This window comes from Erpetoichthys calabaricus, chromosome 9 (assembly GCF_900747795.2).
Source record: "Erpetoichthys calabaricus chromosome 9, fErpCal1.3, whole genome shotgun sequence".
NCBI classification, from domain to species: Eukaryota; Metazoa; Chordata; class Cladistia; order Polypteriformes; family Polypteridae; genus Erpetoichthys; species Erpetoichthys calabaricus.
This window is the reverse complement of record NC_041402.2, coordinates 194,516,728-194,532,933: the sequence shown is the minus strand read 5'-3', so window position 1 is coordinate 194,532,933 and position 16,206 is coordinate 194,516,728. Positions and strand designations below refer to the sequence as shown.

The 16,206-nt window shown below is 45.4% G+C and overlaps 1 protein-coding gene across 9 annotated transcripts in view; it reads left to right on the top strand.

Annotated features, from left to right (window-relative positions):
* Positions 1 to 16,206, top strand: part of grin1a (glutamate receptor, ionotropic, N-methyl D-aspartate 1a) — a 77,005-nt gene continuing 60,799 nt past the window's right edge. The window contains exons 1-3 of one of the 9 annotated variants that reach the window (XM_051932286.1): positions 1 to 1,024; positions 15,389 to 15,523; positions 15,620 to 15,796. In XM_051932286.1, the coding sequence (XP_051788246.1) occupies positions 779 to 1,024; positions 15,389 to 15,523; positions 15,620 to 15,796 (558 nt within the window). In that variant the 5' untranslated portion in view covers positions 1 to 778. The remainder of the gene's footprint in view (positions 1,025 to 15,388; positions 15,524 to 15,619; positions 15,797 to 16,206) is intronic. The other 8 variants (XM_051932289.1, XM_051932287.1, XM_028808736.2 and 5 more) reach the window with 8 other exon arrangements.

The following is a 16,206-nucleotide window of genomic DNA, read 5'->3' as shown; positions in this document are numbered from 1 at the left end:
ACAGCAGCTGTCACTGAATGACCCACTCCGACTGATCACCCCCTGCAAATCGTTTTTTTTTTTTTTGAGAACACATTTACAGCTCCTTTGTATTCTTGTGATGGCCTTTTAATTCCTCAAATTGTTTCCCGTCATGCGATGACAAGGTCGTCATTTTGGGAATTGAATTGATGTTTGGGGGTTTCCACGTGCATGCAGCCGATGCGGACCTCTGTTTTAACAGAAACGCTTCACGTTCCTTTCGAACTTCTCGCCCACCCCCTCCCATCTGCGACAGGAAGAGCCGATTCACCCAATCCACGGTGGTCCTGCTTCCAGACCCCCCAACGCCTTTCGATAGGCTGTGAGATGCGCGCTCTGGGTATCGCGCGCCCCCGACGTTTCAGCACCGCGGACAGCTCGCGCTCGAGCCCACCATTTCATTGGAACGCTGCGTCTTCATTCGAGGCAGAAGGACCCGCAGGAGAAGACCGCTAAAACGAGGCAAATGCACCGCGTCAAGAAGACATAAGCGGCAAAAATGCGATGAAAAGAGGCGTCGCTCCGCAAACTGGCAAATGAAAATATTTATTATTTTATTTTAAAAAGGGCTATTTGAAAAGCGGTGCGTGCGGAGGACTGCGTCAGATGAGACCCATTTAAGGAGCAGTGAGGCGCATTCCAATGCACTGCTGAGGAGACCACCGGATGGACGAGAGGAGACCAGACAGTCGGAGGTGCACACCGGACACGGCGTTCATTTTTTTCAGGGGCGCTCGGCTGCTTCGGTAATCTCAAAATGCGGGTCATCCTGCTGGCAGTTATTTGTTCTTACTCCTTTGCCAGAGGAAGCTGCGATCCTAAAATTGTCAACATCGGCGCCGTTTTAAGCAAAAACCGTGAGAACAGCTTCAGAGAGGCGGTGAACCTCGCCAACAAGAGGCATGGCACCTGGAAGATCCAGCTGAACGCCACCTACGTGTCCCACAAGCCCAATGCCATCCAAATGGCTCTGTCGGTGTGCGAGGATCTCATCTCGAACCAGGTAACGGGGGTCGGGGATTCGGGCCGAGGCAGAAGGGTCATAGAGAAAATCAATCAATCAACCAATCAAAGCTTTTATTGGAGCATCAGTCCAGTTTCCACATGCAGCCCACCCTCTACCACAGAAGTTCTAATTTTCAATGAAAAAGACTATTAAATTCAAAGAGGAGAGGACCCTTCACTTGACTAAGCCGTTTCACAGCTGATGCCCAATACACTGACGTGAATCTTTTGCCATCTTTGCTGCCACCGTAAACGAAGCTTTCGATCACCATATTTGATTTCTCACATTCATTTAAGGGGTTTCTGAACGGGGGTAACGAACTTCGTATTGTCATTGTCATGTCACTTTATTACTACCATTGCACGAAGTAACGGTTCTTTTTCGGGTGACGCTTTTTAATTTGCGGATCTGCAAACGGACGCAGCGCTAATTGTATTCGCTTTCCTAATTTTGTTTTACCTCCTGCTGACTTAACGTTATTCTTTGTGACGTTTGCCTTGAAATGCGGCGATTGTTTTTTTTTTTTTTTTTTTACCAAAATCAGATCGAGTTCGATGTTATCCTTTAATGCGTTAATGACAAGCGGCGACGAGAGCCTTGCGTGCAAAGTGCCACCCATGGATGCTGTGGCGATGCATCATGTCACCCACACGAGCTTGCATTTGTTCTCGAAGTCTGTGATCCGAACTCCTCGTGAACGACACAAGCGCACCTAATTCTTAAGATGTTTTTATTTTACTGTCATTATCGTGTCGGCTCTTCGCAGTGTCGTGTAAAAAGTCCCAACAGAATCTTTGATTTAATTCACACACGTCCGAAATGTCGAATGCAGTGAATGCGATCCGTTATCCCAAAATGTGGATCACTGTAAAAAAAAAAACTATAATTGTATAATTTAACGTTTGGATGAACAAAAATTAGTCAGGAGCACAGTGTACATTTGTCCCAGTACAGTAAATACAGTCAACAATTATAATGCGATTATTGCTGATAAACTGTTTAAGTCTGTTTTTAATTTTCATCTTCTAATTATGTCAAATCAAACCAATTCTAGCTAACTAGTTCAGTGATATATTTTGAACTTATAGCTTTATAATGCAGTTTATTTCAGCCAGTCAGTCACTCTGCAACCCGCTATATCCTAACACAAGGTCACGGGGGTCTGCTGGAGCCAATCCCAGCCAACACAGGGCGCAAGGCAGGAAACAAATCCCGAACAGGGCGCCAGCCCACCGCAGTGCAGTTTATTTGCCTGTAGAAAATTAAAAGCATCATTTTACAATAACAAATTATAAAAAAAGTGTAAACAGATAATAATTATAATCATCAAATGTGATCCCTTGTGCTGTTTGTATACTGCCCATTGGAGAAGATGCCGAGTGTGCGACAGTTTAGCTGGGAAATCGAAAATAACTCATAACGCATAAATCCGCTTCCATAATCACAAAATACAGCCGCACACACTGAAAAACGATCTTGCTAACCATCATTAAATCTTTATTTCTCACGGGTTATAAGGAAGAATGGCCGGCTTTGCGGCAAATGAAGCGTCACCTTAGGCAAATAAAGCTAAACTGATGCAAATGTAGAATTCCGTTGGGTTTGGACAATGCAATCGTTATTTATAAAAGACATTGAAACGATTGATTGGTACTGGCAGCTAAACGCTGCCTAAATGTAAGCTTTCATGTATTTGATAGTTTAAGCGTTTATTACAGTTTTCTGAAAATATACAGTTAATGTAACGTATTTCTGCTGGATTTGCTACAGTGTGTCTAATACGCTGTCCTGTAATGTCTCAGCACACGGAAACTCAATAAGGCGGTCGTTAATTTCTGTGTTTTGTATTCCCTAATAGAAATAAAGCTTCTAAAATGGCACTTCCTCATAGAACTGTTAGTTCATGCTGTGATGGGTGGAGCTTTGAAAAGATTCCAAATATGTGCAAAAATAAGACAATCTGTAAAGTGCAGGATCCTGACAGATCAAGGAAACTGAACTCAAGCCTGCGTTACTGTATGCAACCGAGCATCCTCTGAAAACCAATTGGCATTTCAAAAAATCTGCTCACGGAGTCTGTTAAAGATCTAAACACATCAAGGATCTTTCTGGAAGCTTCATGCGGATGGTAAAAACAGATCCCCTCTGACAGTACTCCGAAGGACCACTCTGGCACCTTCATTTTGAGAAGTGCCGTAGCCCTCTAAATTTGGGAGCTGGGTTGCCATAGTTTCCAATCTGCATGCGCGTATACCGAAGGCGGCGGTAACGAGGACGGCGCTTCATCTTCTGTTCATGTCAAGCAAACGCCCCCATGGGCTGCCATAATCCTGCAGTAGCAGAACGCCTTGATCCTTCATAAATGTGTATTGGGGCTTTGACTTGTTATTCTTTGTTTTTTTATTATTATTATTATTGTTGTTGTCGTAGGCTGCTATAACAGTCAGTCACTCAGTCAGTGTCCAACCCGCTATATCCTAACACAGGGTCACGGGGGTCTGCTGCAGCCAATCCCAGCCAGCACAGGGCGCAAGGCAGTAACAAACCCCAGGCAGGGCACACACACACACACACACACCAAGCACACACTAGGAACAATTTAGGATTACCAATGCACCTAACCTGCATGTCTTTGGACTGTGGGAGGAAACCCACGCAGACACGGGGAGAACATGCAAACTCCACGCAGGGAGGACCCGGGAAGCAAACCTGGATCTCCTTACTGCGAGGCAGCCTGCTGCAATAACAGCCATTTTTATTATATTTGGTCAGAAATGATCTTCAGCAACAAAAACAAGCTTGTTGGGATGCTGCGATGACCTCCATCGTCCCCACGGCCCTGTCCTGGATAAGCGCATTATAGGAAGTGGATGGATGGTTGATTATTGATATGACAGCACTCTCTTTCAAAAGCTGATAAAAAAAAAAAGATTCCGAGCAAAACACAATAAGTTAATCAAATTCTTTTAAAGAGCGGCACGGTGGCGCAGTGGGTAGCGCTGCTGCCTCGCAGTTGGGAGATCTGGGGACCTGGGTTCGCTTCCCGTGTCCTCCCCGTGTCTGCGTGGGTTTCCTCCCACAGTCCAAAGACATGCAGGTTAGGTGCATTGGCGATTCTAAATTGTCCCTAGTTTGTGCTTGGTGTGTGTGTGTGTCCTGCGGTGGGTTGGCACCCTGCCCGGGATTGGTTCCTGCCTTGTGCCCTGTGTTGGCTGGGATTGGCTCCAGCAGACCCCCGTGACCCTGTGTTCAGATTCAGCGGGTTGGAAAATGGATGGATGGTTGGATGAATTCTTTTGAATTCAAGATTCTAGATCAACAACTTAACGCTGAGATCTCAAAAGAAATAACAATAATAATAATAATAATAATAATAATAATAATCATCAGCGATTGAAGTTGGCCGATTTGCACCAGTACTCCTTCCCCGTTTTTGCATTATGAGTACCGGCCGGTAGTAAACGTATAAATACAGACACGTACCGTCAGTTTGGACCAAATCAGAAACCCTTATTTGTAACAACAACATGTGCATTCACTCCTCCAAAGGGGGACCCCCGACATGTCACACAGCTACCCCGACCCCCCCCCCCCCCCCCCCCCCCCACCTCCCTCACCTGGCACACCTCTTTGAATGCGCACATCAGCGCACCTATACTATACTAGTATGAAGATACTATACACCTATACATTCACCTGTACCATATAATATGCACCTTCACACTGTCAAAGGGATACCCCACCCTGTTATTCAGGCACTAATCATCATCATCATCATCACCACCGTTATTTTAGTGTGTTTTCCAGATCATTTGAAACTACTCAACTATAATTCTGCGTTCCGTTTGAATTTCCAAGTCCTTAGTCGTAGTTTTCACTTGGAATATCTCGACAAGTCGGATTTCCTCAGAAACTCAGGGCTGGTCCGTTAAGTCCGAGTTTGTCCGGCCTCAGATCATGACGTCAATCCAAAATGTGTAGAATCAAGCGCCATGCATCATTATCAACTGCTGTTGATTCTGATGGAGCCGTCACAACAGAGGTATTCCAGGATGCGTCCATATTGGTTTTGTAAATGTTTTACTGGAATGCGGTCAGCTCTGGTGTGACCCAGCAAACTGGGCTTGAACCAGTGCAGGCAGCCAGCATTTTAATTGGCAACCTGAAAAAAAAAAAAAATCTGTACCTTGGTGGTCCATACATTCGCTTATGCAGGTTGGGGTTGTGGGGCAGCCGGACTTTATCCCACCAAGCAATGGGCACAGGCAGAGACAATCCCTGGACAGTTCGCCAGCCCATCAGAGGGGGAACACACACTGACACACACACATCAGGAGCTAACTGTGGGGTCACCAGCCTAGCTGCCCCACAAACACTGGGAGGACATGCCAACTCCATGCAGGGGGGGGGGGGCAGGTGGAGGGTACCCGGGACATGAACTTGGCGCAGTCTCTGTGTTGCAAGGCAGCAGCACCACCACTCTTACTGCTGTGCCAACATGCATCCCACTTACTGGTCTTTTCCTTAAAACTTGTTTTTAGTGTTACATGAAGACTTATAATGTATTACTTAATAAGAGAAGGAATTAGAAAATAAAATGCTAATGTGGTTTTAAAGTATTTATTCTTACAAAACGCGTTTCCATTTATTATTACCAGTCCAGCTCTTTTTTTTCCTGAACAAGAAAACGTTACCAAAAAATATATGAAAAATTGTGCCACTTTAGCTAATATAAAAGCAATGCTTTCTGAAGTCGTTCAAATTGATATTTATAAAATATAAAACTCACCGACAATACAAATCTACAGCGCTACTTACTCCGTGACAACATTAAAAAGTGGGGAACCTTATGGGGGTCCTTATGACGTTTGCCTAAAGTTATCACACCATCACTAAGCCAAGGAGGGATTTACTGGATCCGGTTTGGACCATTAGGGGTACTTTTTTAGGGGTCTCCTTATAGCAGCCCCCGCATTGGGCCAGTGGGAGTGTCTAAGCCCACGCTGCCCACAGTGTGCCCACATGTCTTCTGGAGATGTCATTCCCAGCTAAGACACCCACCCGGCTTCTGAGGTAAATGGAGCCGAGTGTTAATATCCAGTAAAGTTTGTGCTATGGCACAGGTGTAGCCCACAAAGTTCCTAAAGTCCAAAGCAGAGGATAATGAGACTTAAGGAACCCGGAGGGTTTTGGTAAGAATCAACCATAAACTGAAAGAAATTATAATAATCATCATCACCATCATCATCATCACTCCACATATATGGAACATATTAGTGATCACAAACAAGATGTCAAAACATGCTTGGCATTATAAACCCACTGGTTCTTTCATGGCCTTGTACTGGGCTCTGTGGTTTCGTATAGAGCCATTGCTTCGCATTTCTCACTACTCTCTCGGTTTAGGGGCGTCGTAGCTTAGCATTTTATGGGGGGTGTGGGCGCCTTTATTACTTCTCAACGTGTCTCAGGTTTTCATATTAGGTGTAAAAAAAGAAAAATAATGCATAGGGACGCGTTTAATGTATGGAAATATGGGCTAAACACATCGCCTTAACACCTGAAGCGCACACAATGCGTGTTCTCGCGCTTTACCAAAGCTGAGAGCAGACAACTTCTCGAAATCGCCGTCAAATTTACCAGTGGTACTGTGCCTGTAGGTGGTGCGTTTCTAAAAACAGGCCGACATTGACACACTACCGATGCCAGTCTGGGCATATCCGAGTGGCAGAAGGATATTAGGGAGTCAAGTATCCGATAAAATAATCCTGGTTTGAATCTGCAGGCATCTGGTGCCAGGCTGTGCCCAGGGACTCAACAGCGCGAGGCAGCATGCCTTCAAAAAAAAAAAAAGGACACAATTGCTCTTCGTGCTTTAATCATCTGAAAAGAGGTCCGAGTACACCGCTGAAATTGAACCGTGAGAGCCTGAGGGATGGATATGTGTGCGCGCGCAGGACTGCGCACGGAGCGCCCCCTTCAGGCTCACCGTTAAACGGCGGAGTCGCTCGGCTTTTAATTAACACAAACGGCCTCAACTGTCAAATGGAGAGATGAAGCCGCAACGATTGTACTCCGGGGAAGGCTGAATGCATTGATTTCCATTTGTCAGGCCGAGAGACGGGAATGCAGAGAGGCGTCCTATATATGTGCCAAAGAAGGGGGTTGGGGGCCGACAAAAATATAAACAAACATGAGAAAGACTAAAAAATAAAATATAGTAATAATAAAAAGAATAATGTATAAAGAAGTGTGTGGGTGTGTGTGTGTGTGCGGGGATGATGATGAGGCAGTAGCGACGGCAGAAACGGGGAGGGGGGGGGGGTGGCTGAACATGGAGGAACAGATAGAGTGGGGGAGGTGAGGGAGAAAACGAAACGGGTGGAGAGAAAGAAAAAAGAGAAGAGCAGAAAGACAGCATGGCGGGCGCTAAGCAATTCGAACATTCTGGAGATACGTAGATAAAATGTATTATTATTATTACTAGGAAAATTACAGCTTGACAGATCCATATAAAAGACACTATGTGATAGAAGACACTATATCATACATTAACAGACAGACGATAGATATAGAAAATGGCACTGTATATTTAGACAGAAAATCATGATATAATAGTGAAAACATATACTGTATAATGGAGAGATTGTGAGTAGCAGTATACGGAAGATAAATGGGCACTATATAACAGACTGATTGATAGATAGATCGTGAAAGGTACTCTATAAAATAGAGGGATAGTGAAAATTGCTTAATGATAATGTAATGTGCCAAGGTAAAGTCATCCCTGATGGACGATCGCAGGAATCGTGGGGTAGAGGGGTCCTTTCATCGGATTGGCTGGCCCAGTACTGTTTCAGCCGTGGAATGGCCAAATGGGGGAGGCAGCTTGATGGATGAGGGCTCCACGACTCTAAAAATATCCAAATCTTATCATATGATATCATTTACTGTTAAATTGTGCTCCGTACTTCTAAATTTTTTTTTATTTTACTTCTAAAATAACTTTTTATTTTATACTGTATTGAGGATTTGTTCTGTTCTGTGTATTGTATTGTATTGACCCCCTTCTTTTGACACCCACTGCACACCCAACCTACCTGGAAAGGGGTCTCTCTTTGAACTGCCTTTCCTGAGGTTTCTTCCATTTTCTCCCTACAAGGGTTTTTTGGGAGTTTTTCTTTGTCTTCTTAGAGAGTCAAGGCTGGGGGGCTGTCAAAAGGCAATGCCTGTTAGAGCCCATTGCGGCACTTCTTGTGTGATTTTGGGCTATACAAAAATAAATTGTATTGTATTGTATTGTATCAGATAGATAGATAGATAGATAGATAGAGAGGGCAGCACAGTGGTAGCACTGCTGCCTCGCAGTTAGGAGACCCGGGTTCAATTCCAAGGTCCTCCCAGTGTGGAGTTTGCATGTTCTCCCTGTGTCTGAGTGGGTTTCCAAAGACATGCAGTTTAGGTGGATTGGTGATTCTAAATTGGCGTCTAAAGTGTGTGCTTGTGTGTGTCCTGCGGTGGGTTGGCACCCTGCCTGGTATTGGTTCCTGCCTTGTGCCCTGTGTTGGCTGGGATTGGCTCCCCGTGACCCTGTGTTCAGATTCAGTGGGTTGGAAAATGGATGGATGGATGGATGGATGGATAGATAGATATATACTGTATAATGAAGAGTGACATAAAAATGGGAAATTCACAGAATAATAAATAGATGTAAAAGTCACATTGTAATAGATTGCTTGATTAAACTGTCAGCGTTAATTCTTTGACACTTCGAAGACACGTGTGTCCCACTTTGTGGCGCACATCACTGGTGTTTATTGAAATAGAGAGAGTGCAGTCAGAAGGGGCGTGGCCTGTGAGACACGCTGTCAAAAGGGCGGGGCTTATCCTTGGTTCCATTTTCCTCGGAAGAGGAGAGACGGAGCTGGGAATGACATCACACCCGAGTTGACCGCGTTGTAGTAGGACATTTAGAACCCCAATATGGTGTGGAACTAGCCCCGGACACAGACAGGCAGACATGTTAATTTGCACCACCACACGTTTATTTACACTACTATTTACAACGTCTTGTGCCACACAAACCCCAATCTCCCCCAAAGTCCAGGCCAACCACACTTTGCCTTCTTCGAACCGCCTCCTTCTCTCTTTCTCCAACCTCATCCTGCTTCCACCCGACTCCAGCCTCAAATGAAGGGAGGCGGCCCCTTTTACCTCTACCCGGATGTGCTCCAGGTGTGCACCGGCAATCCGGCGGACACGCCCCAGTGTGCCGGAAGTGCCTGCTGTCTTCCCAGAAGCACTCCAGGTGTTCCCTCTCTTCTTCCCCCCAGCACTTCCTGGTGTGGCGGAAGTACTGGGGTCCAGGGTCCATCAGGCACAGGGACGCCCCCTGTCGGAGACCACGGGCCCCTACAGGGTTGAGCTTCTAAGCCCTGTACCCGTGGCCCCCAATACAACCAGGGCAGTCGCCCCCTCGTGGTCTGGAGGAGGCATGAGCCCTCCTCCTGTCTCCCCAGGCGTCCCAGCTGGGTAGGAATCCCAGCCGGGTGCCACAATGGATGCGTCTAGGAAAACCTTTGTTGCGTTTCGTTGGAATAAATAGCAGTTGATAACTCATTATGTTTTTTTTTTTTTGCATATACAAGCATTGTAGCAACATGAAGTTGGACAGTATTGAGTATACAACTCATTTAATGGGACATAGCTAAACAGAACTGCTAATAAACAGGATCCTACCAGAGCTTTCACCAAAGTTTGTAGTCTACATCGCCATTTTGGATTGATGTCAGGATCTGAAGTCGGACAAACTTGGACTAGACAGACCAGCCCAGAGTTTTGGAGTTGGAAATCTGACTTGTGAGGACATTCCTGACTTTTAATTTTAAATGGAAGGCAGCATAAGAAGCCATGCAGAGGATATGTGTGTGTGTATGTTGAGAGATGGAGACTTGATGAAGCACATAATGAGCAGCCCTTACCAGAGTGGCACCCCTGCTAAAATCTGTGGGCCTGGGTTTATGGCAATCAGCGGGTCTCAAGATGGATTCTGAGTTAGGGGGCAGTGACGCAGCAGTTAGATGTCTTATAGGCCAGTGGCCCACCTTCACAAGCCACTGGGCTGCCATCACACACTACACAGGACAGTGACCCACCAGTGGAACAGGTCTATTGATATAATTGCTGGAGACACAACAAACAAAGCCATAACATTAATGAAGATCTATCAACATATTGTTATACAGTGTAATCTACAGTGCATCCGGAAAGTATTCCCAGCGCTTCATCACTTTTTCCACATTTTGTTATATTACTGCCTTCTTTCAAAATGGATTCAATTCATTTTTTTCCTCAGAATTCTACACACAACACCCCATAATGACAACGTGAAAAAAGTTTACTTGAGGTTTTTGCAAATTTATTAAAAATAAAAAAATTGAGAAAGCACATGTCCATAAGTATTCACAGCCTTTGCCATGAAGCTCCAAATTGAGCTCAGGTGCATCCTGTTTCCCCTGATCATCCTTGAGATGTTTCTGCAGCTTCATTGGGGTCCACCTGTGGTAAATTCAGTTGACTGGACCTGATTTGGAAAGGCACACACCTGTCTATAGAAGGTCCCACAGTTGACAGTTCATGTCAGAGCACAAACCAAGCATGAAGTCAAAGGAATTGTCTGTAGACCTCCGAGACAGGATTGTCTCGAGGCACAAATCTGGGGAAAGTTACAGAAAAATTTCTGCTGCTTTGAAGGTCCCAATGAGCACAGTGGCCTCCATCATCTGTAAATGGAAGAAGTTCAAAAACACCAGGACTCTTCCTAGAGCTGGCCAGCCATCTAAACTGAGCGATTGGGGGAGAAGGGCCTTAGTCAGGGAGGTGACCAAGAACCCGATGGTCACTCTGTCACAGCTCCAGAGGTCCTCTGTGGAGAGAGGAGAACCTTCCAGAAGGACAACCATCTCTGCAGCAATCCACCAATCAGGCCTGTATGGTAGAGTGGCCAGACAGAAGCCACTCCTTAGTAAAAGGCACATGGCAGCCTGCCTGGAGTTTGACAAAAGGCACCTGAAGGACTCTCAGACCATGAGAAAGAAAATTCTCTGGTCTGATGAGACAAAGATGGAACTCTTTGGTGTGAATGCCAGGCGCCACGTTTGGAGGAAACCAGGCACCGCTCATCACCAGGCCAATACCATCCCTACAGTGAAGCATGGTGGTGGCAGCATCATGCTGTGGGGACTGGGAGACTAGTCAGGATAAAGGGAAAGATGACTGCAGCAATGTACAGAGACATCCTGGATGAAAACCTGCTCCAGAGCGCTCTTGACCTCAGACTTGGGCGACGGTTCATCTTTCAGCAGGACAACGACCCTAAGCACACAGCCAAGATATCAAAGGAGTGGCTTCAGGACAACTCTGTGAATGTCCTTGAGTGGCCCAGCCAGAGCCCAGACTTGAATCTGATTGAACATCTCTGGAGAGATCTTAAAATGGCTGTGCACCGACGCTTCCCATCCAACCTGATGGAGCTTGAGAGGTGCTGCAAAGAGAAATGGGCGACACTGGCCAAGGATAGGTGTGCCAAGCTTGTGGCATCATATTCAACAAGACTTGAGGCTGGAATTGCTGCCAAAGGGGCATCGACAAAGTATTGAGCAAAGGCTGTGAATACTTATGTACATGGGATTTCTCAGTTTGTTTATTTTTAATAAATTTGCAAAAATCTCATGTAAACTTTTTTCATGTTGTCATTATGGGGTGTTGTGTGTAGAATTCTGAGGAAAAAAATAAATTGAATCCATTTTGGAATAAGGCTGTAACATCACAAAATGTGGACAAAGTGATGTGCTGTGAATACTTTCCAGATGCACTGTATATTAATAAAAGGCAAGCCCTCACTGACTCACTCGTCACTAATTCTCCAACTTCCCGTGTAGGTAGAAGGCTGACATTTGTCAGGCTCATTCCTTACAGAACTTAAGCAGGTTTCATTTTGAAATTCTACGCGTAACAGTCATAACGGTCGACAACGTCCGCCATGTAAAATTCTCTTATTTATGGCCCCATCTTCACGAAATTTGGTAGGCAGCTTCCCTGCGCTAACCAAAACCGATGTACGTACTTATTTCGGTGGTATGACACCACTGTCGGCCGTCATATTGAACTTTCCAACGTATGGGTCCATCTTCAAGAAATTTGGTACGCGGGTTGCCAGCGCTAACTGAATCCTACTTACGTACATATATACATCCATAGCCTGCAGCTCGGTCGCCGTGTGAGGTGGCGTTGGGTCCCCCATCCCCACACCTCCCACGTAGTTGACTGCCTGCCTATATAAGGCCGTCCGTCGCTCTCGTCTCTTCATTCTCTTCCTTGCTTCGCCACGGTATTCACGTCTCCCTGCTGATAACTGCAGCCTTTTTATTTAATCCACGGCTTCTCCACTGTTTTATTGTTCATTTATTACGATTATAGTTATTGTGTAGGTATTTTAGACATAGTTTACATTGTTCAGGTACCCATTTCCTTTATCGTTCCAACCGTACCCCTATTAACATGTCTATCGAGGTGATCACCATCGATCAAAGAACTGTCACTTACCGAGTGGTTTCCATGCCCGGAAATGGCGACTGCCTTTTCCATTCTCTGTGTTACATATTGCTCGGCCATATCAGGCTCACTCTTGACATCCGGAGGAACATTGTGTCTTATGTATTGAGTGACTAGGACAGGTTCAAGGTGTGGACTGATGACGGTACAGGAGATAATTATACTACACAGGAGCACTATAAGAGTGAAATGCTTAAGCTCTTCACCTATGGTTCTGCATGTGAGTTGATGGCTGCCGCCGAATTGTTCGGTTGTCACTTTCAAGTGTATCGAAATGGCCAAATATTTTACACCTTTGGACAACCGCCACTTAAACATCTTAGATTCACAGGTGACGATTTGAGTAGTGGACACTTTGATGTTTATGAATGTTTAAACTCTCAAAAGCTGGATGCCAAGTTATTGATGAAACCCATTTCAATTCAAACGCCTCCAATTTCCAGTAAGGCTCTGCTTCGCAATGACAATTAATATGTCTCAGTGACAGACCCTACAAAAGGTTGGCATTGATTTCAGGCAAGATTGCTTTTCACATGGCCAACTATACATTGCATGCTCAAGAGTAAGCTGTAAAAGGCGCTATATTGTGCCCAACCCGGCAGAGACTGATGCAGAGGCATGTGCTATAATCACAGGTTCTTTATTGTTCTTCACCTGTGGGACACGTCTTCCCCATGAACCCCCCATGTGAATTTCCCCTTGGGATTAATAAAGTATCTATCTATCTATCTACAGGCAATACACAGTCCCACAAAGCACTTAATAAACACACCAACAAGTCTCCACCTTGCACCACCTCTCCTCCCAGGCAACCTCGTCTTCCCGATTCTGGCCCCCTTAAGGGGTGGTGGTTGGCCCTTTTTATAGCCCACCCTGAAGCGTTCCAGGTGCTTGACCTCCTGGTCCTAATTGCACTTCTGGGTGGGGCTGAAGATTCGTCCAGCCGGGCTGTTGCATTCAGACAGCCCCTCTGGGCTCCAACCAGACTGTGGAGGACTCCGTCTCCCATGGAGCCCTGCGGGAGGTTGGGAAATCACCGTCGGACAGGGAAGCGGCCACCAAGCATCCCGGGGGAGGTATTGGACTGCCCATGGTTGGTCCCCCGGAACATAAGCAGCAGGGGCGACCCAGCCGGACATGGGACCCGACTGTTCGTCACAAGGCTTAGCGCACAGCTTGGTCATAATTATAACCGGAGGGCCAAACTGACAACGTGGTATACAAAGAGATCCTTAAATAATTATTGGTATATTTCCCCTCAGTTTAAAAAGGTTTACTTTTCTTCTTAATAAAAATTTTAAAGCAGTACTTCGCCTCTGCGAAGCGCGGGTATTTTGCTAGTCCAGGATAAAAAGAGATCTCAGCATGAAATACTCAACACCCAAAGCAGAAACACAAACGAATATGAACAGGTTTCCAATCTCTGTTCAATGGGCAAAGTGTTAAATTGTGTTGCAGATAAGCGATTGATGTGATTCATGATGACGATGGTGACAATTCCATAAAAACACAAGGTGAGAGTTCAGAACCTTCAAAATTTGATCACAATACAGAAAATCAATAAATCACTTAAAAAGGCCCACATGTTCCAGGGAGAACTGCAAATCTGAGGCAATACCTGAGCTCACCTAGGGAAAGGTATGGAGAGAACAATGTGAGGATCAAAAACAGCCTGGACAGGTGAGCAATACTAATAAATATTTTTCCAGTTAAGAGATAAGCATATTATTTAAAATTGGATATATATATTATATATAACAGCACCTAAGCTGAGCGTTCTGTAAACACCTGAACCTGATATATTGATATATATCCTGTTACCTTTTTTTTTTTTGGTGTAAATATGTTTTATCTAACTGCCTTACCTTAACCTTTCTTATTTCTATTTGTCTGTTTTATTTCATTCTGTCTGTTACCTGTTATTAGATGCAACTGAGAAGGCAAATTTCATGTTTTCCTGTGTAAACATGACTAAATAAAGAAACCTAAACCTAAACCGTTAAATGTTTGAGGTGCGTTTGCTTATCTAATTTATGCACAACAGCGCCATCTGCTGGTGAATTTGGGCGCAGTGCCCTTCCTGTCCTAAAGGTTGAGACGGCACTACACCTCATAATGTTATCCCGAGGTCTGTCTGAGGAGTGACAGAGAAGACTCAGTGTATCTCCCTAATTCCTTATTTATATAGCGCCTTTGTTCAAAAGCATCATCATAGGGATTTGGAAAGACCTGCCAGTACACCATAGAAAACAACAGCCAGAAAGAAGGAAAACCCCGTTGGGCATTCAGTTGTAACGGTCTTTTTTGTGCGAGCAGGAGTTTGTGTCAGAAAGTTTTAATAAAGTTTATTGATTTTATTTAAGGGAGGAGGGAGGGGTAACTGGGGAAAAAAAAGCGTAGAAGAAAAAAAAAACGAGGAGTGTACTTGGGTAGCTCATGGTGCGTCTTCACTGTTGTGTTAGAAAAGAAATAAAATGCAATAGGCAAGTAGTCCACAAACTGGGGTGACCATCTTTGTGTGCCTCCCCACACATCGCAGACTCGGTCTGACACACCACAAGAGGTCACCCCGAAAGCCGAGCAGAACCGACGCCGAATTCTGGTAAGAAGAATAGCGGACTCTCTTACATTTGTGCAAATTCTCCAAATAAAGTGATACATCGTGGGGTTGGTCATTAGATGACCAAAAGGACATTCCCCATAGACGTCCTCATTTCATGTCCTGACGCTTTGCCTCCCTCTCCACAGGTTTACGCCATATTAGTGAGCCACCCTGGTGCCCCGAATGAGCTCATGACCCCCACGCCTGTCTCCTACACGGCCGGCTTCTACCGCATCCCAGTGGTCGGGCTGATGACACGGATGTCCATTTATTCTGACAAGGTAAGTATTGCGTTACAGCGCACCCTGGAGGTGCCTCCGAGGCTAATGTGAAACCACACATTGAACGCCCGTGTGTGTCCCTGTGTGTGTGCGCAGAGTATCCACCTGTCGTTCCTGCGCACCGTCCCGCCGTACTCCCACCAAGCCCACGTGTGGTTCGACATGATGCGCGTCTTCCACTGGAACCACATCATCTTGATCGTGAGTGACGACCACGAGGGCCGTGCCGCCCAGAAGAGGCTGGAGACGCTCCTGGAGGAGAAGGAGACCAAGGTGAGCGCTGGGCACGCCGGTCAGTGTGGCGTCTGTGCGTGTGTGCGCGTGCGTGACTTACTCGTGTTGAATTTCTCTGAACTGTTCTGTGTGTGTAGAGTTCTGTTATGTTAAACACATTTCTTTCCATTGTAACATTTTATGCTGGATGCATCAACAGCGTCTTAAGTGGTTATCTGACAGTACTTTGTACTTATTCATCTCACATGCTTTTGCCATAGTCAAAAATCTCCTACATGTGAATCAACGTCAGGAGCGAAAAGAAGGACTTAACCTGGGGCTCTGCAAAATGCTAAAATAAATAAATAAAACAGATAGATAAACAAACCCAAAATGCTCGTTTCTTCTCGGGTGGGTTTTATCCCACTGACCGAGAAGCTCACGTCACAACCTTGCATGAGGTTTGCATG